General features: G+C 51.8%; 7 protein-coding genes across 7 annotated transcripts; 3 read left to right on the plus strand and 4 right to left on the minus strand.

Annotated features, from left to right (window-relative positions):
- Positions 1–340: 340 nt before the first annotated feature.
- BGZ61DRAFT_564556 (uncharacterized protein) lies at positions 341–1,367 on the plus strand (the record flags this gene model as incomplete). The annotated part of the gene is made up of 2 exons (XM_046255894.1): positions 341–580; positions 719–1,367. The coding sequence occupies exons 1-2, from the start codon at positions 360–362 to the stop codon at positions 1,365–1,367; spliced, it is 870 nt and encodes a 289-aa protein (XP_046096029.1). The 5' UTR covers positions 341–359.
- Positions 1,368–1,592: 225 nt separating this feature from the next.
- BGZ61DRAFT_539941 (uncharacterized protein) lies at positions 1,593–2,123 on the minus strand (the record flags this gene model as incomplete). The annotated part of the gene is made up of 2 exons (XM_046254850.1): positions 1,593–1,912; positions 2,012–2,123. The coding sequence occupies 2 exons, from the start codon at positions 2,121–2,123 to the stop codon at positions 1,593–1,595; spliced, it is 432 nt and encodes a 143-aa protein (XP_046096030.1).
- Positions 2,124–4,679: 2,556 nt separating this feature from the next.
- BGZ61DRAFT_499655 (alcohol dehydrogenase) lies at positions 4,680–5,974 on the minus strand (the record flags this gene model as incomplete). Its single annotated transcript, XM_046251429.1, has 3 exons — positions 4,680–4,889; positions 4,946–5,724; positions 5,782–5,974. 3 exons carry the CDS (start codon positions 5,972–5,974, stop codon positions 4,680–4,682), a joined length of 1,182 nt encoding a protein of 393 aa, XP_046096031.1.
- A 576-nt stretch (positions 5,975–6,550) lies between these two features.
- BGZ61DRAFT_499656 (beta-lactamase/transpeptidase-like protein) lies at positions 6,551–7,708 on the minus strand (the record flags this gene model as incomplete). The annotated part of the gene is made up of 1 exon (XM_046251430.1): positions 6,551–7,708. The coding sequence occupies one exon, from the start codon at positions 7,706–7,708 to the stop codon at positions 6,551–6,553; it is 1,158 nt and encodes a 385-aa protein (XP_046096032.1).
- Positions 7,709–8,410: 702 nt separating this feature from the next.
- On the plus strand, positions 8,411–11,136 carry BGZ61DRAFT_564569 (uncharacterized protein; the record flags this gene model as incomplete). The annotated part of the gene is made up of 4 exons (XM_046255895.1): positions 8,411–8,698; positions 9,469–9,636; positions 9,704–10,356; positions 10,492–11,136. 4 exons carry the CDS (start codon positions 8,411–8,413, stop codon positions 10,856–10,858), a joined length of 1,476 nt encoding a protein of 491 aa, XP_046096033.1. The 3' UTR covers positions 10,859–11,136.
- An 802-nt stretch (positions 11,137–11,938) lies between these two features.
- On the plus strand, positions 11,939–14,088 carry BGZ61DRAFT_433109 (Aldehyde/histidinol dehydrogenase). Its single transcript, XM_046243899.1, has 2 exons — positions 11,939–12,559; positions 12,622–14,088. The coding sequence occupies exons 1-2, from the start codon at positions 12,075–12,077 to the stop codon at positions 13,595–13,597; spliced, it is 1,461 nt and encodes a 486-aa protein (XP_046096034.1). The 5' UTR covers positions 11,939–12,074; the 3' UTR covers positions 13,598–14,088.
- Positions 14,089–22,155: 8,067 nt separating this feature from the next.
- BGZ61DRAFT_433113 (pyridoxal phosphate-dependent transferase) lies at positions 22,156–24,245 on the minus strand (the record flags this gene model as incomplete). Its single annotated transcript, XM_046243900.1, has 5 exons — positions 23,861–24,245; positions 23,774–23,801; positions 22,948–23,553; positions 22,280–22,894; positions 22,156–22,209 (listed from the first exon to the last, which is right to left on the minus strand). Exons 1-5 carry the CDS (start codon positions 24,082–24,084, stop codon positions 22,156–22,158), a joined length of 1,527 nt encoding a protein of 508 aa, XP_046096035.1. The 5' UTR covers positions 24,085–24,245.
- Positions 24,246–24,755: the final 510 nt, after the last annotated feature.

The following is a 24,755-nucleotide window of genomic DNA, read 5'->3' on the forward strand; positions in this document are numbered from 1 at the left end:
GGACCGCTCTGACTTGCGGCGTCTAGACTGGATCAGTCGGCACCTTCACTCCTGTATTCTGGACTGGCTGCACCTCCGGTTAGCCCCATCTTGAGAAGTTTGTGACGAATGGCTCAGCGTGCCTGTAATGCCTGCAAAGTCCGGAAAGTTAAGGCAAGTCTTCATGGGCGAGCAAGATTCGTGTCGATTGCAAGGCCAAGAATATTCACAAGATGACCCTTTTCTGACCGTAAATATTATAGTGCGACGGTGACGAATCAACCGAGCCATGTTCAAACTGTCGCATGTCGAGACTCCCCTGCCAGTACGTCCGGCAGGTGAGAAAACGCGGACAAAAGCCACTTCAATCGTCGCACCAAATGCCTCAGCGCAACCGTCGTCCTAGTCAAGATTCCTCAGACCTGCGCACAGAGTCGAGCAGCCTGCTTTCACCATCGTTAAGCAGTTCTACAGCCAGTCTTGCCGGTGCTTCTCCGGGACTACATCATTCTACACCACAGACCGTCATAATTCAGTCGCAAATTGATATCAATGCCCGCATTCAAGCCTTGCACCACGAACTCGTTTCGTCATTGCTTGTGTACGCACCTTGTTCGAGCCTCGACACGATTGTCAGCAACTGCGTGGACATTGCTGTGCGAAGTGTCTTCCCGATCGGGCCATTGTTTCACGAGCCAAGTCTTCGATCAAACGTGCCTCTGCAATGACCATTGATCAGAGCTGACCCTTCGATGTGGAACCCAAGCGGCGCAGGTTACAGTCCTTTCGCTCACATGGGCGATGTAGTGAGGTTGCGATCCTATACCGCGACCACAGCTTTGTGTGCATCCGTGTGTTTTCTCTTGCCAGCTGAGTCCTCCACGAATGTTGTTCTGGTTGGGCAGTCCTTCCTGCGGGCTTCTCGTGAGATACTCAAGCTTTATCAAGACTTTGACGTGACCTACCCAGACGCGAGCTCCTTGGTCATCCGAATATACCACGCGAGCGCTCTGCACACCGATGGCAGGACACCCGCAGCGTGGCAGTCCTTCGATGAAGCGTTGAGGTTGGCAGAACAAATGCGATTGTACGACGAGCGTTCTTTTGAGGGGCTGGAGCCGATAGAAGCCCGAATCCGGCGTTTAGCTTTCTGGCAAATTTACATTCTAGACAAATACGCTGCCCTGGTCGAAGGCAAGCCCATGAGGCTGCATCCATTTTCGATCGCCGCGCCCATTACGACCAAACTACGAGCTGAGGGAGAAGCTCCTCTCTTGGTTCCAAATTTGAGAAATGAGTCCGCAGGCCTCGAGGAACAACTTCTCTCAGGTTTCTACTTGATACAACGGCTGTGGTCCGCAGCATCTGAAGTTGCTCTCGATCTATAGGTGCTTTCACGGTTGTGCAGTCAAGCTACAAACACCCGAATTGCTGAAGAGGTGATGCGAATATATCGCGGAGGTCACATAAAGTGTGGTTGTCATGTAGATGTAGAAAGATGGATGACGAGCTAAGACTACAATTGAGGACGGGAGCATAAGGTCTCCTTTCTCACGTGATGTTACATATAATGCCAGTCTTAAGCGCCAGGCCCAAGACTGGTTCTTCACGTATCACTTTTCCTCGTTTTTACGACCCTCGCTTCGGTACTTCCCCCGCTTGAACTGCGCGCGTTGCTCTTCAAGCTCGACAATTTCCGGGTCCGACGAGAGGTTCGCCCACACTTCGTCGGGTACCATGTCCGAGGTGGCTCGAGGGTCGCGCGTGAGGCTCACGTGCGCGAACAGTTGGAATAGCTGGTCCTCCTTCTCCTCCTCGAGGAAAGCGTTCTGGAGGTCGAAGTTGGCGATCTCATTCAGGTAGGCGTGGTGGAATGTCATAAATCGGGGATCTTGGCGCATCATTTGGTCACGGACAGTGTCTGGTGCGTCTCCTGGAAAGATGGAATCTAGTCAGTATATTGTAGCTTCACGTGTGAATATTCGCCATCTCTGCCATCTCATTCAGGATGAGCGGCAAGCACGAAACATACCGTTAGCAGCATTTCCAGCACCTCTTCTAGCAAGTCTAGGCGTCCATCTTCTCTCGTGTCCTGAATCGACACTCTGCTGACCGATGTCGTCTTTAAGCTTGGAATACAGCATAGCCTCAGCTTCAGAGAGTATCGCCTCACGGTACCGACGGAAAACCGGAGTCTTCAACTTAGATGCCTTCCATCGGAGCGGAGTGCAATGCTTGAACCGCGGCGGTTTTGAATCTTAATATGGCAGAGGCGTCTGTCAAGCTCGGCGCATCGAATGCGCTGTCATGCAGGGCGAGGGGCGAGGATCGTAGAAACGGCACAGAAGAGGAGCTTCCTGGTGGGGGTGAAGTAGAAGATGGTCCTAAATAAAGACTCTCAGTTCAAGCAACTTCGGGTTACTCGGTACTGCAGATGAATTGCAGCAAGAACGTACGGCTTAGGTTTGTTATCAGTCCCCTTGTGATGAATGAACTTGATGGCCATGGCCGGTATGCATCGTCCGGTAACAGGGTGCCGTTGACAAGCCCAGCCTCACCATTAAATTTACTCGGATGTCAAGAATCAACACTTCTTGGGGCCTCGAGTAAAGCCAGAATGAACCATCGCATTTAATGGAAAGCAGTATTTACCAAAACCTCTACCGCCGGACTGTTCAGATAATAGTAACGATGCATTCTATATCTACAGTGATACTGCCAAAGAACAGACACACCTCTTAGGATGCCTATACTCCCTGCCACCCTAAAGATGATAGATTAATCGCCAAGCTTTAACATAAAACTAAGCTTAGTCTTAGAAAATATTCAGACTAACTTAACCTTCTACGAACTTAAAGATAATACCTAAAAGTAGCCTTAGATTAGAGTACATTAAAGTAACTATAACGTATATGATAAGCGAGTCGGACAGACAAGTGAGTCGGACAAAAATCCCTCAACTCCCTCTCTTTTCATTCAATCAATTATTTCTCAACCACCAAACATGTCACAATCAAGTAAAGAGGCAAATATAATTCTTGCCCTCCAGGCTCTTCAGAATGACCCTAAATTACGGATCCGACCGGCTGCAAGGATATACAAAGTCCCTCCTAGTACCCTCCATGACCGATATTATGGCAAACCTTCTCGAAGCGATACTATCCCTAAGTCGCGCAAACTATCTGATCTAGAGGAGCAAATAATTATTCAATTCATCCTCGACCTAGATTCGCGAGGGTTTCCCCCGCGACTGCGTGATGTTGAAGAAATGGCCAATCGACTGCTTGCTGACCGCGACGCGTCACCTGTCGGCAAGCGTTGGGCTTCCAACTTCGTCAGGCGACAACCAGAGCTCAAGACGCGTTTTTTTCGTAAATACGACTATCAGAGGGCTAAATGCGAAGATCCGACTGTTATTCGCAATTGGTTCGCGCTCGTAGCGAACACAATCGCGAAATATGGTATTACCCTCGCCGATATCTATAACTTTGATGAGACTGGCTTTATGATGGGCGTTATTGCAAGCGGAATGATCGTTACAGGCGCAGAAAGGCGTGGAAATCCGAAATCAGTCCAGCCTGGAAACCGAGAATGGGTTACGGTCATTCAGGCGATCAATGCGGAAGGCTGGGCGATCCAGCCGTTTATTGTGGTTGCGGGCCAATATCACCTCGCTAGCTGGTATCAGGAAAGCAACCTCCCGGGCGATTGGGCTATCGCTACGACTCAAAATGGCTGGACCGATAATGAAACAGGTCTTGAGTGGCTTAAGCACTTTGACCGGCATACAAAGGCCCGATCAACTGGTCGCTATCGTCTTCTGATCCTCGATGGGCATGAAAGTCACCATTCAGTCGATTTTGAGAAATATTGTGAAGAGAATCACATTATTACGCTTTGTATGCCACCTCACTCATCTCATCTGCTCCAGCCTCTTGATGTCGGGTGCTTTGGGCCGCTGAAAAAGGCATACGGTCGGGAGATTGAGCATCTGATTAGATGTTCTATCACCCACGTTTCAAAGACCGAGTTCTTTCCGGCCTTTTACGCCGCCCACCAAGCCGCTATTACAAGGAGTAATATTGAGGGGGGTTTTCGAGGGGCCGGACTTGTTCCTTTAGACCCAGAAAATGTCATATCAAAGCTTGATGTGCAGCTACGGACTCCAACACCTATTAGAGAGGAGGCCGGCCTCCCTGACCCTTGGGTCCCAAAGACTCCAAAGACAGTTCTTGAGGCTAGCTCTCAGTCTGAATATCTTGAAAGACGAATCAGAAGTCATCAAAGCAGCTCCCCGGCATCTATTCTTGAGGCGCTTGCATCATTTTCTAAGGGAACGACAGCAATAATGCATCAAATGGCATTATTAAAGTCTGAGAATCAGATCCTTCGACAGGCGAATGAGACCCTTAGTAAGCGGCGCAAAGCGAAAAGAACCCGCCTACGTAAAGGAGGGAAGATGACTCTAGACGAGGGAAGGGATGAGATGGATCAGAGAGACGTTGATGCGCAGGTAGCGGCTGAATCGTCGAGAAGTGGTGGTCGAGCAAGGTCGGCAATGCCGAGGGAAAGGCGCTGTGGAACTTGCGGAAAGGCTGGTCATAATGCAAGGACCTGTCAGGTTGTTATTGAGACGTCTGAAGAAGAGTGTAGCGATTAGTTTTAATTGATTGAATGCTTTGTTATGTTTTTATTTTACTTTATCTCTTATAGGTTCCGATTTTTGTCCGACTCACTTGTCTGTCCGACTCGCTTATCATATACGTTACCCATTTTAACACAGCTTTAATAGTTACGCCCTTTTCAGTATCTGAAAAAGCTGTCTTAAAATCCTCAGCATTATAGTATGTAATAAGCTCCTCTAAGGGGTACTTTCCATCAGCGTGCTGCCGGATTAGAAATGGAATCATCTAGGCAACTAGTAAGACTTGAAAGCCGTAGGACTGTGGAGTAGATAGAAACAAACCTCTTTAGCGAGACTCTCGCCTTGGTGACAACCCACGTACTCACGGCCATTGATGAGATGGGCGAAGATGTTGACGCTAGTGCGAACATCCGGGGCTGGAGCACCGACGCTGCAGGCTCGACCGCGCGTGCCGAGCGCGTCAATCATGGACGCCACGGCTTGCGGGTTGCCGGAACAGTCAAGGGCGTACTTGACGCCGTTTGGCGGGCATAGGGCCTTGATGCGGTCGACGACATCCTTCTCCGATGCCAGGATAGTGTCGGTTGCGCCGAGCTTCTTGGCCAGCTCGAGGCGAGCAGGCACCATATCTACAGCGATGATGTGCCCGGCGCTGCGCAATCTGGCGGCCATGATGGCACTCATGCCCACCGAACCGACGCCGAAGACGGCCAGGGAGGTACCGGGCTGGACGTTTAGTGTGTTCAAGACAGCGCCGGCGCCTGTCTGGAGGCCACAGCCAAGGGGAGCGAAGAGATCCAACGGCGTGTCTGGCGGCACCTTGACCAAGCTGGCGGCGCTGACGATGGCGTGCCGTGAGAAGGAGCTCTGCCCGAAGAAGTGGCCATGGAGGCCGCTGGCGCCATTGCTCGGCAGCTTCAGTGCGGACGTGCCGTCACCTCGCGCGCCTCCGAAGTTGAGCTGGAGCAGGGCCTGGCAGTACGGCTCATGGTGATCGACGCACTGCTCACAGGTACCGCAGTAGCTGTAGCTCAAGATGACTTTATCACCGGGCTCGATGTCCTTGAGATCTTTTCCCTTGGCGACAACGACACCAGCGCCTAGAAAAGCTTAGCATTCTCAGATCAACTACATCAGCAATAGGGTCATATATCTACCTTCATGACCCAGCACGATGGGCGTTGGCGCGGGTAGCTTACCCTTCATACATAACAAGTCGGTATGACAAACTCCAGTTGCGTGGATCTCAACAAGCGCTTCATCTGGCCTGATCTCGCCAAGGATGATGGGCTCCAGAGCCACCGCCCCGTTCGGTTCACGCACCACGATGGCACTTGTTGTTCTCGACATTCTGAATCTTCTATTGCCAGGTCAAGGGTCAGAGCTCTTGAGTTATTACTTGGAATTGTCTCGTCTGAATTTATACCTACTTCGGAACACTGAACCCGCACGCACAGACGTGGGGTTGCTGCGGGCGTTCTCCAGGCCCCTCTCCCTCCCTTCCCCCCTCTGGGCGCCGCAAACTCGGGGCTGGCTCAAGTGACAGAACTAGCCCAAAGGGGCACCGTCCTCCGTACCACCCGCTTTCCGACTTCGCAGTGAACCGCTATCCGACTATAATCCCCCGGCGCCATGTACCCTAACGGGACGAACAGGGAGACTGAGGCTAACTGAGCTCCAAGTGAGCCGGAGCGTTGGATACGAGGCTGGCAAGATCAAAAAAAAACTCATTCGTACACCCTAAGTGATTGCATCGATACCGAGCATTCGGAGTTGAAAAAATTGGTCCGTGTTCTTGGCAAGGGCTCCATGCAACGAAGATGGCTATCAAGTCTACAACGCTGGCCTTCTGCCACACAATTCTCCTTAGTTGGCCGTCAAGTAGAGCAGCTCGCTTGTAGTTTGAAGCGTGCTGCCTTTGCTTTACTAAAGTCCGGACACTCCCACCGCCCTGTAAATCTCCTTCACGTACTCAATCGTCAGGTTAGATCCTAGTCCGACGGGGTACAGCTTATTCATGGCATACACAATTGTCATCTTCCTGTCCAAATCCATGATGGCGACCGACCCTCCCAACCCGCTCCAAAAGCATATCCTTCCCTCAGGCAGCCAAGTAGGGATCACTCCTTCGCCCCTTATTCCGTATCCAATTCCAAATCGCACTGGCATGTTGGTCACCAGGTCTGTTCCATTCGACATCTGCTGAAAAATCAAGTCTATGGTTTCCGGCTTGAGGAGGTGTTTCCCGTCGACCCAACCCCCAAGAGAAACCGCCGAGAGAATCTTTGCAATAGACCGTGCATTACCATGTCCATTTGCGGCCCCCAATTCAGCCTTTCGCCACATGGCGGTATTGGCCATGTCGGGTGTGAAGGGGGGGTTATTGTTCACTCGCGCAGAAATGGAGTTGGGATCGGAAGGAGAATCGGCGTTTGGGCTTGGGGTCCAGGGAATGAGGTCGGAAACGCGGTGCAAGTCAGAGTCCCTAACCCCAAGCTGGAAATCAGCACCCAGCAGTCCGGCCATTTCATCTTGAATAAAGTCTTTGAGGGTCTTTCCTATGACCTTGCGAATGACTTGACCGATCAACAACCCGTGGGTGAAGGAATGGTAGCCAGATGCAGTTCCTGGAGTCCACCAGGACGCCTGAGCGGCGAGCAGGGAGACTGCCTTGTCGAAGTTGCAGACGTCAGCCAGCGTAACTGGCTGCTCCCATCCTGGAACACCAGACGTGTGAGAGATAATGTGCCGAATCTCAATGCCTTGCTTCCCATTCGCGGCAAACTCAGGCCAATGGGTGGCCACTTTCTCGTAGGGGCTGATGATGCCTCTATCGATGAGAATGAGTGCAGCAAGGCTGGTGATGGTCTTGGTGGTAGAGAAGACGTTGACGATAGTGTCTCTCTCCCAGCTGCGGGTGCCACTTTCGTCGAAGTAGCCGCCCCAGATGTCGACTACATTCTGGCCATCTATATTGACGACGATTGAGGCGCCGACCTCATCCCCCTCAGAGATGTGTTTGCTCAGCAAGTCGCGGAGGCCGCTAAAGGACGGCTCGTGGGTCCCTTTGACAAGATGGCCCATGGTTTCGCAAGCAGGGGGAGTTGGAGAACCAAGTGAGACAATGGTGTAAAAGGATTGAAGGGCAAGAAGGCGTTGGATCTTCATCTTGGCATGTATATGGCCTGATACTCGTGGCTTGAGCCGACCCATTTATGCCCTCTTATACATAGGAAACGAACGCAATTCTGATTTACAACTTTGATTCGCGTAAGCCGATTGAATCGATAACCCTAACCATTGCTCCGAGCAGCCGTCGATTCTATTCGTTGACGATCAAGCTCGTGGCCTTGCTCCTTGGGGATATTCGGAACCCCAGACGCGGGGAGCATGGGGTTCCGTGGTTTAAACTTTCGGACTTCTGGTTGCTTCTTGGGGAAATTCGGAACCCCAGATGCGATGCGGGGGGGTTTCTTGGTCCCGAACCTGGTCCAGATGCTCACAAGGGCACTTCTTCGTGGGGGAAGCAGCCACGCAGCGTGGTTCCCCTCATGGAAACGGGCCGATAACAGCAGCTTGCGGCTTCAGCGTACGGCAACCGGGCCCCAGCTTTTGACTCGGAAGAGCCGTCGATTTTTCGTAGCCCCACCCGAGAACAACAAGAAGCAATACTGATGCTTCTCAGATTTAAGGAGTGAGACATCCTGCCTCTGCTCTGCAACTGCAACAGACCACCCTTCATCAACCACAGAGACAGCCACAGAAATCGGAATCGCTCCAGCTACCATGACCGGCCCCTCAAACGACGAGGCTGCCCGCCATACGGCGCTCCTCCTCTCAACAACATCCCCGGTACCGTGGTACAAGCAGCCGCACCTGCTCAAGCTCAATTTCTCCGTCTTGTCTCTTGTCCTGCTGTCTAGTGCCATTGGTTACGATAGTTCAATGACTAATGGCCTGCTCGCGCTTCCTACCTGGAATTCCTTCATGAACTACCCAACTGGTGCATGGCTTGGCTTCATCAACTGCATATACATCATTGGCATTCTCGTTACCTTGCCCATCTGCCCCTTCGTCGCCAACAAGGGAATTGATAGGGACGCGTGACGTTTTGATAGGGACGCGTGAGTCTTAGGGACGCGTGACTTTTATGGCTTGCCGAAGGGGGTCTTGAGCTACCTTGGTAGCTCTGTCGCTGTCGTTTTCATGGAGGAAATTGACTGCTAGGACTGTCGCTCACTGAGCTAAATGGAGGGTCGGGTGAGGACACGATAAAAGTCTTGGTCGTTACCCGTTGGTTCATGTGGAGCAAGCTCCATGGCGAACCAACTAAGCAAGCTTAGTTGGCCACAAAATTGCGAGACAGTCACAAAAACGCGAGACAGCACCAGATTTAGTAGTAAACTAGGCGTAAAACCGTTAGCGTGGGAAGTACCCCTTCGCATCAAAGATCAAGTTCCAAAAAAAATTCCCGGTTCCTCTTCGGTTAACATCGACGCACCAAATTGCAAGCAAATCTGATATTGTCTCGCATTTTTGTGGCTGTCTCGCAATTTTGTGGCCAACTAAGCTTGCTTAGTTGGTTCGCCTTGAGGCTTGCCTCACACATGAACCAACGGGTAATAGTCGAGAGGCTGTCGATACGGAAGCTTGATCGTGGTCTAGGATTGTGGAGAGCTAAGCTCTAGGTACAGGGGGGCTGTCGGCAGAATTCGAGTGCACTAACAGACTAGGAATTAGCGAATCAGAGGCCATAAAAGTCACGCGTCCCTAAGACTCACGCGTCCCTATCAAAACGTCACGCGTCCCTATCAATTCCCGCCAACAAATACGGGCGCAAAAAGGGTATCTGGATTGGTTTTGCTTTCCTATCCCTGGGTGTAGGTCTGCAGGCGGGGGCTCAGAACGTGACCACGTTCATCCTGGGACGGTTTTTCCTGGGAGTCAATACTGGATGGTACACAACTGCAACGCCTCTTCTTATCACGGAGGTTGCATATCCTCCTCATCGTGTGAGTTACTGCTCGAAACCCAAGGTCGCTTGAGACCTAAGCTAATGAGTGTTCTTTGTGCTGCTAGGGAATTGCCAGCTCTCTCTACAATTGTGGCTGGTATGTTGGGGCTGTCGTCACAGCTTGGGTAACCTTCGGCACCCGCAACGACCCTACCAGCTGGTCCTGGCGTATTCCTTCGGTTTTGCAGGCTCTGCTGCCCATTATAGCACTGCCCGGCTTCATCCTCTGCCCTGAGAGCCCCCGTTGGCTTATATCCGTCAATCGCCAGTCCGATGCCCGAACTGTACTTGCCAATGCCCACGCTGGCGGCGATCTATCCTCCCCTCTTGTCAATCTAGAAGCGATCGAGATCGAAATAGCTATAGAGGAGGAGCTAGCCGCCCAGAAGTCGACGAGCTACCTCCAACTGTTCAGAGGCAAAGGCAATCGTCACCGCTTGCTGATTTCCGTCACCCTGGGCTTCTTTGCACAATGGACTGGTAGCGGCGTCGTCAGCTACTATCTTGCGATAGTGTTGCAGACCGTGGGGATTACTTCTGTCACCCATCAGACCTTGATATCGGCCTGCTTGCAGATTTGGAATCTGATCTTTGCAACGGCCGCTGCATTTTCAGTTGACAGGTTGGGGCGCAGAAAGCTATTTATGGCATCTGGAGCGGTCATGTTGGTTGCGTATGTGATCGTGACAGCGCTTTCAGGCTCCTTTGCAATCTGGAAGTAGCGCGACTAGATTAGCCGTGATTCCGTTCTTATTCATCTACTATGCTGGTTATGATATCGCGTTGTAAGTTGAGCCCCTCTTGGCCCCTAAGGATCCCATTTCAGTTACTGACAATTACTACTACGCAACAGAACGCCGCTGCTCTATTCGTATCCATGCGAGATCTGGCCTTACGCCCTTCGTTCTCGTGGATTGACCAGTGCTGTCTGGTTCTCTATGCTCTCGCTTACTTTCAATATTTTTGTCAATCCAATCGCCCTGGAGGCTATCGGCTGGAGGTATTACATTGTTTTCGTTGCGATTCTCATCGCAATGAATATTATTGTCTACTTCTTTTATCCTGAGACCAAGGGACATACGCTTGAACAAGTCGCTCTTCTGTTCGACGGTGAACAGGCTCAACAGGCGGCTGCGGCATTGGACAAGGCGGAGAAGGATCTGGGTCTGGTAGGCGCAGAGAAGGAGAAGGTCCGCTCTAAAGCTGAGCACGTTGGGTGATCGCGGGACTTTGGCTCCGATTCCCGTCGCTACCGAGCAGCAAGCAGCTGGCTACGGCGAGACTACAAACTGTTCTGCCTTTGCAGTATTCGACGAACACTGCAGGGGGGAACCTGCTGTTCGCGACAACTTGAGAAGCTTCCGACAGTGCAGTGTTTTCTTGATTTGCGGGTATTGGCTCCCAATACCTCGGCGGCTGTTGTAGGAGGACTAGGTTAGAAATCGGACTGAACGCAACATATTGAGCCCATGAACACCATCGTGTCTGATTGAAAACGCGCCTGAGCATGCTATCCTCTTTCCTACTCATCACCAATTGTCGGAAGTGAGCTGCGTAGATCTGATGCTAACAGACGGATCTTAACTCTGTCTCGCTGCAATCCGCACCGAGTTTCCATGACCCAGGCCCCTAGTATTCAAACGCCTTGGTGCTTCTACGACCTCGCAACTAGAGAGCATTCGGCCGTTATGTGTCAGTCGCTACCTTGATCCCTAACGTTCCTCCCCAGGACCTCATCCTGATGATGCCAGCGGGGATCAGCCGTCATGTGTCAATCGCCAATATCTAATGCTCCTTCCTCCCAGGGAGCGGGGAAGGGGGAGCTTGAGGCGTATTGCGGGCCAATGGTTCCGATCGGATCTTGTTTTGATTGGCCGTCTTCCGGCCACGCAGAAGCCCTGGGAATGGCTCCGACCAAATATTGATCGTCGCCCACTGGAGCCATCCCCGTGTTTTTTTGTCCCCCACTAAGGCAGCATGCCCCGAGTCCTGTTCTGTTCCGATGAGAGCATGGGATTTGTCAGCGAATCCAGGGAGTTTTGGTCCTGATCCTGATCCTGGTCCTGGTCCTGGTCCTGGTCTGCCCAGATCTGGAATGCTTGCTCGTCCTGCTCAGTAAGCTAAGCTTAGATGGCTGCTGCATGGGTGGGGCTCGCTTCCCCAGCTTCCGGTCCCCCCCCCCCACACACACACCCGGCTTCCGACCAGAACGGAGATACCCCCAATAGGCAAGGATTGTCGTACCGGGTCGTCTCATAAGAATTCGCTTCTTACCCCGCCAATATTCCCCTTCAGGAACACGACAGACCACCCACTCAGCCACCGTCAAGGACATCTTCTTATCATTCACGGCGTGAGTCTCTCCGCGCCGACGGTGAGCATTGTGCCTCTTGCAGACTAAGGACTAAACTCGTTCAGCCTCGACACTGCCTTACCATGCCTATTTCTGTCACAACCAAGAGTGGCGGGGCTCCCGTCCATGGGGATGATGTGCCTCTCGTCATCGACGGCAATGAAGTCTTCTCCGACGACACCTTCGACGTGGTCAACCCAAGTACGGGGGCTGTCGTACACAAGAGCTCGAATGCCCATGTGTCCCACGCACAAGCGGCTGCCCATGCTGGAGAAAGGGCTTTTGAGTCTTGGAGCCAGACGACACCTGCGCAGCGTCGAAACATCTTCCTAGCGGCCGCCAATACTGTCGAGAAGCGTTCGTCAGAGTTGAAGGAGTACATGATGCAGGAGACCGGCAGCGACGAGGGATGGGCAGAGTTCAACATGTACCTCGCCAAGGAGTGTCTCCTTGACTGTGCAAGTAGGATTACTGCAATCGAAGGGAGGATACCGAGTCCAAGCGACCCGACCACGGGCGCGCTCGTTGTGAAGGAGCCCTACGGCGTTGTTCTGGCCATTGCCCCCTGGTGAGTCAAGCTAGCCGCCGACATTCCTCATGGCAACAGCATAGCTGACAATGAATGAATAGGAACGCCCCCTATGCGCTAGGCTTCAGAGCCGTCGTGTGGGCGATTGCTGCGGGTAACACTGTGGTCTTCAAGGGCTCGGAGCTGAGCCCTCGCTCGCTCTGGGCTGTTGCTTCGGTGCTTCAAGAAGCAGGGCTCCCCAACGGCGTTATCAATTTCATCACCTGCAACCCGCAGAATGCCCCAGAAGTTACCAAGACCCTGATCAGCAACCCAATCATCAAGAAGATCAACTTCACCGGCAGCACCGTCGTGGGTCGCATTGTCGCCGAATGGGCCGGCGCAAACCTGAAACCCCTTCTCCTCGAACTGGGTGGTAAAGCACCGGCTATCGTATGCGAAGATGCTGACCTTGACGTCGCAGCTAAGCAATGTGCGCTGGGAGCATTCATGTATGCGGGACAGATCTGTATGAGCACCGAGCGTATCCTAGTCCACAAGTCGATCCGCCCAGAGCTGGAAGAGAAGCTGAGGGAATGGACGGACAAGCTTTTTGCTTCGCAGAGCGACAGCCCTGTCCTGATCGCAGACCGAGCGGTGGCCAAGAATCAACGTCTGGCCCGGGACGCCTTGGCCCAGGGCGCATCACTGGTGTGTGGTGAAGTGGATGCTACCGAATCGACCAAGACACGGCTGCGGCCCATCATCATTAGCAATGTCAAGCCCGACATGGAAATCTACATGACCGAGTCTTTCGGCCCAACAGTCTCCATTATCGAGTTTGAGACTGAGGAGGACGCTCTCACCATTGCGAACGACACTGAGTACGGCCTCTCTTCAGCCATCTTCTCTCGCGATCTGCGAAGAGCTTTGAGGCTTGCCAAGAAGATAGAGACAGGAGCTGTGCATATTAACCGCATGACTGTTCATGACGAATCAGCCCTGCCGCATGGAGGTGCCAAGTCCAGCGGCTTCGGGAGATTCAATACAGGGATGGAGGAATGGGTCCGGACTAAGAATATCACGTATGATTTATGAGTTAATTGCAAGACACTGCCGCTGAAGAAAAGAATTCGTTGTCCCGCCAATATGATCATTCAGGGTAGGGAATCAATCCATCCACGTCAATATCCGACTTTGTGGATTGAATTGACGGCTTACTCAGCAGAGTGCCCGTGGATTGATGTCCACGAGGCTATCTGTGGATTGATGTCCATAATATTGACCCCGTGGAAGACCCCTGTCACATTAACTCGGATTTCCTAATCGGGCAATTCGGGAACCTATCGCCGAAATTTCGATTGCCTCACTCCTGCTGCTCCTCCAAACAAGCCCGTCCAACAGCCTCCTCCAACGCTGTATCGTCAAGCAGTATGCTATCGACATCTTCGATAATGCCTGCGCGTAACCAAGATCGCAGCGTTTGGATTAGTCCAATCGTCCCAGCGTCTAAGCGGTTTCGGAGCGGCGTGACCATCAACTCGGTGGCAGAGAACAGTCTCTCGCACTCCGAGCTCATGGCCGGCACTGTCATGACGTCAAGAGCCATTCGAGATAGTCTCGGGTACTCAAACCTCTTGAGAATCCAATACTCAACTGGGTCTGCGACGTCCTTGTCGCTCCCAGACACACTGGCCTGCCAGCGGATATATTCATCCGCTTGAGCAGCGGAGGGTTGGCTTTGACGGTATCGATTACGATACCGATCAAAGGAGGACAAGGTCGTCTTTCGCCTCTTCACAACCGGACCTTCAGGAGACGTGACCGTGATCTGTAAATCCCTGTATTCCGTCTCCCAAAGACGTTGCACGATATCCTTCGCTTCATCGACCCAACCCGGATGCTGTTGACCCCAAACCTCGTCGAAATAGTCCCATCGCAGGCTAGGGTGTAAGGCGGCGGCGGCGTAGTATGCTGGCGAGTCCCTCAAAGTATTGTAATATTTATCAAGCTTCTTCCAGCCAAGGTTGATATTGACACTGAATTTGTCACATTTTGGGGTCATATCCTAGACAACGTGACTTTCCTTTCTTCCCCTCTTATCTCAGACCACATCGCCGGCCCTGTGACCACGATGCCGGTCCCTGAGGCCCACAGGGCCCCGGCCCCTGTGCGGCGGCGGACTGCCGCCTCCGGCAGCAGCCGTCTTCATCATGTATAAAAGACGGGCCCTAGGCCCGTCCCTTAGGTAGAAAATCAAGAGCTTTCATCCCTATGATCAGGGATGGACATCGAACGAACGGGAATCGAATCGATAGATTCATTCGATGCCAAGTCTTACGAATGTCGAATCGAATTTCTTGGCATTCGATTCGATGTCGAATCTGCGGCGTGCCCATTCGATTCGCATCGAATCGAATGTGACATGTCCTGTTCGATGTTCGAATACATCGATTCGAATGTGGGGCATCCTATTCGACATTCGAACCGTACAGGTCACCATATGATTCGACATCGAATCGATCGCCCCCACCCGTTCGATCGAAAATCGATCGATTCGGTCGAACAGAGAGACGCGATGTGCGAATCATGACCAAGGGGTGGATTCAGCGCGATTCGCAGACGCGTTAAGAGGCCCCTGGCACTCTCCTCGACGCGAGAAGTGCAACGCGATCAACACTGACAACAATTCATCTTAATGCTAAGATGTGTTAGCAAGTACATAACATGACCCTAAAAGCCCATAGCATACTAGGTACCCTGCAACTACAGCAATCATCCCTGTCACGACCCTGTCTAACCGCCCCCCAGCCCGGAACGGATTAACGCGCCGGCCACCGCGAATTGCCAACAGGTTTACCAGTTGGGAATGACTCCCATGGTCACAATCCCGACAAACAACCCACCAGCAGGTGCTTTACAGGAATGTAACGGACAACCCAATTTAATCTTGTAATAAAACACTGAGTCGGTTTCTATGAGGAATATATATTTGTCGCGTGGGGGGTTGAAGTATGAGTTATTGTTGCTGTAAAATACAACCTCCCAAGTTAGGAGGTACCAAGGTCGTCATATAAAGTAGGTGGGGCTTACAGTAGTTTTTAACGCAGGAGTATAGGGTATGTTTGTCCCAGTAACAGGCCGCTATACAGAGAGGGGGATCACCAAAAACACGCCGCTTTTTCTGCAGAATAATAGGAAGGAAGCAAAAAGAAAAGAAAAGGAAACCAAAAAAAAACTGTCTCCGTATTTCTCTCTACTAAAAAGTTTTTACTGATGCCAGCTTTGGCATGATCAGATGAATATGTCCGGCTCGAAGTTTTCACGCATTGGCGAGTATGGGATTCATGATCTTCCTGCCCCCCTCTTTAACTTTTTGGTTGTCTCGGGGACCTGCGCCTAAAGCCAGCTTTGCCTGTGAACCGATGTACCAGCGACTTCACAGGTGCATCCACTTAGAGCCTCAACTTCAAGTCCCCACCGTTCCGCCCCCTCACGTGAACGGTTTACGAAAATCTCAAGAATCCATTCTGAGTTGACGCCAGATTGGAATGAGCACAAATGCAAAGCCGGTATGGGGACTCGGCTGAGGAACGGGATGGCTTTTTTTCAAGGTTGGCCCGTAGTGATGCGTCTGTGCTTGTGGCATGAGCCAATAGGAGCCTCTGACGCAAGTGGAACAGGGAATATATGGAATCTTACCCCGCCGTCTGTGGACCTAATCAACGAGACCCCGATTTGGCTGGTTGCCAAGTACTGAGAGCTTGGTGGAGCGGCACTTGGGAGAATCTCCGTACACCAATGGTCGGAACAAAGTTTGGCTTCTTACATACAATGGCGGCTTCACGCGCGACTCTCTCGCCTTGGGCGCGCCAGGTCGTCGTTCGCGCTGCTCGCGAATGCATCATTAATCGCACAAGACTTTGCATGTTTAGCGGCAGTGGAGATGTCGCGAATTTCGCGTTGACGACAAAATGGGCGTGATATACGCGTGTTATTGGCCTCAATGCCTGTCCAGTCAGTGATGGATGGATGGATTTAAGTTGAGCCTCAGTGCAGTCTCAATGGCTTCCAACAACCTCGACCCACGCGACCCATCTGTCCGACTAGCTAAACTAACTGCATCATGATGTCCTCCGAACCATTCTCTTTGAGCCCTTCGTCCTGGAATCAACCAGGTGTGATGGAGCGCGATGAATTCTCTTCTTCGCCAGCCGCCCCGTCTCCAGGAACCTCGTTACCAACGACGCCATCGCTCCGTCCTCGCGGGACTGCCGCCGATTTTATTCAGGTCGATTGGACACTCTGGGGCCGCCAAGAGTGGGCCAAATGGCCCGGATTCGAGCGTTATACTGGCGGCCAAGACACGAGGGCATGGTGGCAACAATATGGGTATCGCGTTAAGGACCGTTCCACCTCGCGGCAGGGAAATAAGCTGAAGTGGATCTGCGCCGACTGCTTTGCCCGAGGTTTCAAGAAGAAGTCGGACTTCTGTTTCGTCTGCTCGACAGGAGTCGCCATCAGGAAACACCTACTCAAAGCCCACGGGATTCTTGTAAGTGTGTGCCTCTCATCTACGGTTTGATAACGTGCTGATTTGGCAGGCCCCGAACAAAGTTGCCAGCCCCGTGGGGGGCTCATTTCTAAATGACAGGACCATCACCGACTTCATCGATGCCGACTTCAATAATCCCCACGACCAGTTTCTTCTCAGCAAGCTGCGTGGAAGATTCAGCAGCAAAGGCCTCCGAGTACTCCTCCTCGACTGGATTACCTACCATAACCTGCCGTTCAACATTGTCAATACCGAGCGGTTCCAGCGGATCCTTCTCTACGGCAATCCCCTCCTTGATGTGACCCACATTCCCTCTGCGAAGACGCTGCTTCGCATGCTCGAATCCGAGTATAGGGGTGCCGTTGGGCCGGTAACCGAAGTATTGCGCAGCGCTCGATCCCAGATTCATTTCTCCTTCGACGGTTGGACATCCAAGTCGTACACTTCGTTTCTTGGGATCAACGCTCAATTCATTGATAACCACTTTGTCCAACACCGAATCCTCCTTGGGCTTCGACCTCTCTCGGGCAGACACAACGGTGCTTCACTTGCCGATGAGGTCGCTGATACGCTCGCATTCTGGCAAATCAACGACCCGGACAAGGTTGGCTACTTCACGCTGGACAATGCTGCCAACAATGACACCTGCATGGACGATCTTGCCTTTGAACACGGCTTCTCAGCTGAAGAGCGACGGATCCGCTGCGCTGCGCATATCTTCAACCTTTGCGTGCGGGCAATGCTATACGGTTCGAAGCGAGAGAACTTCGCGGCAATCATCGCTGCCGATGGTGACGATCAAGATGACGATGAGGAGCTAGTTGATCAAGCTATCGACGAGGCCCTGGATGTAGAAATGGAAGACGGCACGGATGAAGACTTTGAAGCGAACACTGCCGTTGGTATCCCAGAAGAGGACTTCCTATCATCCCACCCAGCCCCGGAGGAGATCAATGGAGCCACTTTCAGGGAGTACAGCCAGAACGGCGCCCCAGGAATGCTTCACAACATCGGGATTCAGCTGCGAGCGACTACACAGCTGTACGAGCAGTTTCTTCAGTCTCAGCGCAAGGAATCCGGCCATGAATCAACACTTCACTGGGTCTTCAACAATGCCACCAGATGGAACTCGGATATGCGGATGATGGAGAGGGCCCTTCGTCTCCGCCCGGCTCTCAATACGTTCTTCAATGACGTTCAGAACCGTTGGGAAACTGAGGGTCTTTGTGACAAACCGAAACCGGCAGTTCTGCAATACCGCTTAAGTGCGTACGACTGGAAGGTTATCGAGGTGCTTGTCAAGCTTCTGAAGCCTTTTGAAATCGCCACCAAGCAACTTCAGGGCGACGGTATTCCCGACGCGAGGTCGACTTGCGGTAGTTTCGATGAATACTTCCCTGTCTTCGAGATCCTACTTGACCACCTCGAAGGAGCTATCGAAGGCACAATCTTTGAAGAAGTTGAGGATCCAGTGAGCAAGGAGAAGAAGGACGTCGAAGTCGCCATCTACGACGGGCTCGATAGCAGAACCCGTAGATTGCTCAAGGTCTTTATCAAGCTCGGATGGAAGAAGCTGCACAAGTACTACAACTGTCTGACTAGCGCAGCTTATGTCGGCGCTGTTGTCTTCAACCCGGCGAAGAAGTGGCGCCTTCTCGATCAACTGTGGTCTCGAGTGCCTTCTCGTAAGGCCAAGGGTTGGCGATTAGAGTACGAATCCCAGCTCTTGGAGATCTGGGAGAGTTACAGGGAACGCGAAGTTGACTACGAAGTCTTCGCTACATCTGACGAGGCCTCAATGGATTACATTGAGCGGAGACTTGCCAGGAGTGTAGCTGGGTCGCCATGCGCCCAGGGTTCGTCCTTGGCAGTGTCCAGTGCCCGCAAGAGCACCCGAAAGACGAAACACACGACAGCAGGAGCGACTGCTGATGACGAATATGCTCGGTACTGTGCTGAGGATGTTGTCAACAGTCACCACTACAGAAGCAGGCCGATTGACTGGTGGAAAATCAACAGGAATCGGTACCCGCGACTGTCTCTGATGGCGGTTGATATGCTCACCATCCCATCGTCGTCTGCGGAGAGCGAGAGGACATTTAGCAGTGCAGGACGTATGACGGCACCGTTGAGAAGTCGGCTGAGGAGGGAGATAGTGGCGATGGCTCAGTGCATTCGATCATGGAGTAAAGCTGGGATCTACACGCCTTCACTGCCGCTGGTTAGCCTCAGTGATGATCAATGGGTTGACGCACTTGCGTCGCTGAGGGGGACGAGTGACATTTAATCTGCCTAGTACCTGCCTTTGCACAATTGACGATGTTCTGCGATGTCTTATCTGAAGCCGTGATACCTTCTAAACCCGCTCTGCACCTCTCACCACTCTTCTGTCGGGGTATGACGGCATGACGGCCTGGTGATGATGACGACGGTCCATTTGGTTCTAGGTCCTATTGGTGTTTCGGTCTCCGCCGGGATTAGTTCTACGTTCGATCGAGTTCGAATCGAATTCGATCGAATCTTGGCATTCGATAGATATCGAATCTACGGAAGACATGTTCGATTCGAGTCGAATCTACGGCACAAGAATTGTGGCGCGTTCGATTCGATACGAATCTGCGGGAGATGTGTTCGATTCGAGTCGAATCTACAGGACAAGAATTGTGGCACGTTCGATTCGATACGAATCTGTGGGAGATGCGTCCGATTCGATTCGAATCTACGGGGTCACATTCGATTCGAACGCCAAGGCTTGGCGTTCGATTCGATAGATTCGTAAGATGTCCATCCCTGTTCTGGTGGAGGCTTGATGATGTTAGCCACACAGCTAAGCCATGAAGCTTGCGTAATGCAGGGACATTCTCAACGCCGCTAAAGTCGTCAGCCGATATCACGGACGTATTGCTAGCCGTGCTGCCCTTGCGCTTGTGCTTTCTGGCCGGCTCTCCGTTCTTTCTCTTTGCTGTATTTCGTTCGGCGGCAGCCTTCTTTCGATGAGAGGCTAGGACCTCGGAAAACTGGGAGAGAAGCTCCTCTCCAGTGACACCGGATGCTGACTCGAGTGCTGCGACTAGAGCCTCTTTAGAAGATGCGAGAAGGAAGGCTTGAAGGGAAAGATTAATGATATGCGCGATACAGCGTATACGACGTCCTTTTGCGTTGAATTTAATCTACTCAATGTCAGCCTATAGCCTAAACTGCGTAGTTAACTAACCTTGTGTCTACTCATTAGCTTGTGTTGTATAGACTCAAGACATGTGTCGTTTGATGTCGCGTTGTCACCCGTGTGCCAACCAAGTTTTGACTGTATCCCGTACTTCTCTGAAGTATCGATAACAGCCTGCGCTTGAGCTTCTCCAGAATGACTCTCTGCACATTCTGGTAGAGATAGTAGTGCCTTACGAAGCTTGTAGTCTTTATCTACCCATTGTGCACACACAGCAAGTAGAGAATGTCTATGCGGTGATGTCCAGAGGTCTGTTGAGATATGAATCGGACTTGACGCGGTGGTGAGACTGTCCTTGATCTCGCTGCTGTAAAAATCATAGTTTGCTGCAATATATCGGACCATCGTACGCCGTGAGGTAATGAGGGAGTCTTTGATGTATGGGTTACACGCGAGAGCTAGTTGTTGAAACTCGTCCCATTCAATAGCCGAAAAGGGCACTCTCCGACGCGTGAGTATGCTGATCAATGCTTCCTGATATGCTTGCGGGTTGAAGGCATTTCGAAGTGCGTCCTCGCTTGCTACAGGGCGAAAATGTGCGGAGATTGAGCGCTGGGTGCCCGAGACAGACCTGGTGGATCTGGATGCGACGGGATGGTTGTTTCTGACGTGATTGGCAGCATTTGCCTTATGGTCGTATCGTTTATCTCCACACACAGTGCAAGTATAGATGGTTTTACCTCCAGTCTTGCGTCCGCGTGTATTTGAACGGTCCTTCGTGATGTCCATAATTGAGAGGAAGTTTGACGGCAATCCATTGACATCTGGGGGGTTTTCTGTAGCACCAATAATAGACGATGTGTCAGATGACATATTGGTAGTTATAAGGCGAGATTTTGAATTTGGTATCATGGATTGAGACCCGATATCAATGGGTTTTGTGTCAACCTAGCACCGATACACGAATGCAGACATTGAACAAAAGATCAGTGTAGATTGAGGACCATCTCTTCTATCTAAGGAGCGACGAGAGTCGGTCTCTTATACCTGTGTTCAGTCTGTCGATCTAATAGGGAGCAGGCTGTTACCTGACGCTAGGTATGGTGTAGCGTTCACGCTGGCCGTGAAGCTATTCACGATGGTCGTGATCCTTGCCCTTGACCTAAGCGAAGGTCTCCGGAACTTGACATTTTGAAAGATTTTTCGAGTGCCAGGGCTGGAAAATCGTTTAACCGTTCAAACGGTTTTAGGATGCCCTTAAACGGTTAAACGATTTAACATGTATAAACGTTTTAAACGGAACGAACGAACGAACGAACGAACGAAAGTGCCCATGTATGCAGGGGATTGGCGAGACGCGGAAGTGCAAGTCCGTTTATACCTTATGGTGGATCCGTTACGGTCAATTTGATCAGGGCAATAGGGTTCAAAGTGATGATGATGTTGATAATTGCTTGGGCCCGGATGGACCGGGCCGGTCAGAGAGGGGTTTTCTGACACCCCCTCTGACCAAGGTATGATATCAGTCTATCAGAGGTTTCGTAATTCAGGGTCATCTTCCAACAACAATCATTTTTGGCCTCCACACCCGATTGAACACTTATCCTTTGATCGGATGTGCCGTACACTATCCAATAAGGGTTACAATCCAACAGGCAGCTTAGTGCTCAATATTCTTGGCCGTCAGACGCAGACCTTTATTAGCGTTAAAGGGATAGTCGCTGCGCTCTTATCATTAGAACAGGCTGGGGTTTCCAAGGGATAAACCAGTCGCGTAGGTTTAGGTTGGCAGATAGATTGGGCTTTCGTGATGATCTCGAAGAGATGTAACCAAGATTGTGGGTTGATAGCGAAGGAGCGTAGAGCACATGAGAGAGTAAATTGGAAGGGTCTATGTACATTTGCATATTCCCTTGGATCGGTCCCTGTATTCCTCTAGCAGATAGCGTGGGTCTTGCCCGTCTTGCCCTGGAGAGAATGTTTCTGATTCTGTCGTATATCAGCAGTGCTTCACAGCGACACCGGTCGAGGGACCATAAACGGGAAAAGGGAGACTAACCGTATAGACGGGGACGACGTGCTTGCTCTTGCCCAGCGATGTGAGGTGCTTCTTGATGTACTCCTCCCTCTCCTTGTTGTTTTCCCGGTCCGTCTCCTCGAGGAGACCACGGCAGAGCGTGATGTCGTTGATGAGCGAGTCGCAGCGCGCGCGGGTGAAGTCTTCCTTCACGACCACGCGTAGCATCTTGATGTTAGAGTTGGGCGCCATGGTGTAGGCAGGGACGACCCAGCCGCGGGAGCGCAGGTGGTGCGCCAGCGCGAACTCGTCATAGTGGCCGTTGCCGCCCTCCTGTGGGGTAGGGAAACGGAAGGCTACAAGGGGCAGGCCGGCGCCGGACCGCTCCGACATAATAACAAAGCCTTGCTTCTCGAGCGTCTCCGTCAGATAGTCGGCGGTGCGAGTCAGGTTGCTCATAATAGCACGGTAGCCATGCTTGCCGAGGCGGATTAGCTGGTAGTACTGGCCGATGACCTGAGATGCGCTCTTGGAGAAGTTAAGGGTAAAGGAGGATTGGTCAGCGCCAAGGTAATTAATATTAAAGACGAGCTCCTGAGGAAGGTACTCAGGGGCTCGCCAGATAACCCAGCCGACACCTGGGTAGACAAGACCATACTGCTTATAGGTTAGTATCTATAACGAGTCACTCAAGAGAGCAGAGGTAGTACCTTGTGGCCGGAGACATTAATAGAAATGACCTTTTCACATCGGAAGTCCCACTCAAGGTCGGGGACGATAAATGGGGCAACGAAGCCACCACTTGCAGCATCGACGTGAATAGAGACATCAATATTCCGCTCGACAAGAAGGTCGTTAATAGCCTTAATATCCTCATACTCGCCGGTATAGGTAGTGCCAAGGATAGCACAGATGCCGATGGTATTTTCATCGCATAGGTTGACAGCCTCATCTGGATCGAGGATATAGCGGTCAGAAGTACAGTAAACAAGCTTCTCCTCGATCTCAAAATAGCGGGCGGCTTTCTCCCAGCAGACTTGGACGGCCGAGGACATGACGATGTTGGGGTGCTCGGTGCTCTTGCCAGCGGCGAGCTGTCGGTTCTTCCAGCGCTTCTTCATGGCGAGGACAGCAAGCATGATGGCCTCGGAGGAACCAATGGTAGAGGTGCCGACCGAGGTGCTGGTGGGTGCGTGGAAGAGGTCGCCGATCATATTGACGCAGCGGTTCTGGATGTCAGCGGACTGGGGATACTCCTCGTAGTCGATGAAGTTTTTGGAGAAGGCCTCTGCCATCAGCTTCTCGGCTTCATCTTCCTGTAGATTTGGGGGATCACCCCCTTGTTAGTCAATGTGTCTTGTGGTTGGAGATTTGTCTGATGGATGTTGGATGTTTCAGGTTGGTATAGGTGGAGAGTGGGTTATCCCCATTTCCCCAGAGCCAAGACGCTAGAGAACGGGCATACATATTGGCTTGAGTACTAAGGGAGAGAAGGGGATACTGGGAACATAGAAGTCAGTAGGAGGTGCAATTTACCATGTATGTGGTGACGAATGAGGCCAGGCTTTGAAAGGTCAGTATTATTATCGTTATCGTCATCATTATCATCAGAGGGGAACATACTTGAGCATAGGGTTATTATCGAGGCTGAGATCGTCCTTGATCATGCGATAGGCAATGTCGCGAGGCATCTCACACTCAGGCATGTGATGGTGCGGCAGGTCCATGCCAGCGAAGCGCGAGCTGTAGACGCTGGTGGCGAACTCATCCTCGTAGTTGGAGAGCTGCATCTGAGGTCTCCGGGAGGCGTGGGAGCCGGCGGAGTGGACGACAGAGAGATGGGCCATGCTGTCGATGTACGAGGGTGTTCCGTTGATGCCTCCGTTGGTAGAGTGAGAGTGGCCGTTGGTGTTGATATTATCGTTGATATCGTCGTCGCTGGTGTCGATGATGCGGATGGGCTCGGGAACCTCGGCGGGCTCCGTGGACTGTACTTAAACTCATGACGGAGTAAAGAAGAGGGGTAAAGGGAAAGAGCGTGTATGTGAGGGTGGGCTCAAGGTTGCTTTTGGCGATGACACCATGCCGAAGCTAATATGCGAGAGAGGCGATGTAGTGGAGGGGAAATTGGAGGTGGGTGCTCGGGGTGGGGTTTTATACGAGACGCAAGCCAGCACTATAAACGACGCCACTTGTCTAATGTCCAGGACGGCGAGGCGATAGAGTGCTGTCTTGTAAAATGCCTCTGGATGACAGGATACATCTGCAGGATCATGCCATGAAGGTGCATGGGATTGTCTCGCAGAAACCCGGGGACTTAGTACGTTACTGGCAAGTATTTTCTCAGCAAAGTACCCAAGCAAAGTATTTTTCCTCTTCTAGTCTCAACCATTTTGGCGACCGCATCCTTAAGATAAGCCCGGAAACGCCATCTAGCGGAATCGGTCTAAATCGGATTTCGAGGGTATGATTAGGATCATAAAACTCAAAACCGTGAAGAATCAAACCAACACAAAGC

Source organism: Ilyonectria robusta (genome assembly GCF_021365365.1).
Source record: "Ilyonectria robusta strain PMI_751 chromosome Unknown BGZ61scaffold_38, whole genome shotgun sequence".
Classification (NCBI taxonomy): Eukaryota; Fungi; Ascomycota; class Sordariomycetes; order Hypocreales; family Nectriaceae; genus Ilyonectria; species Ilyonectria robusta.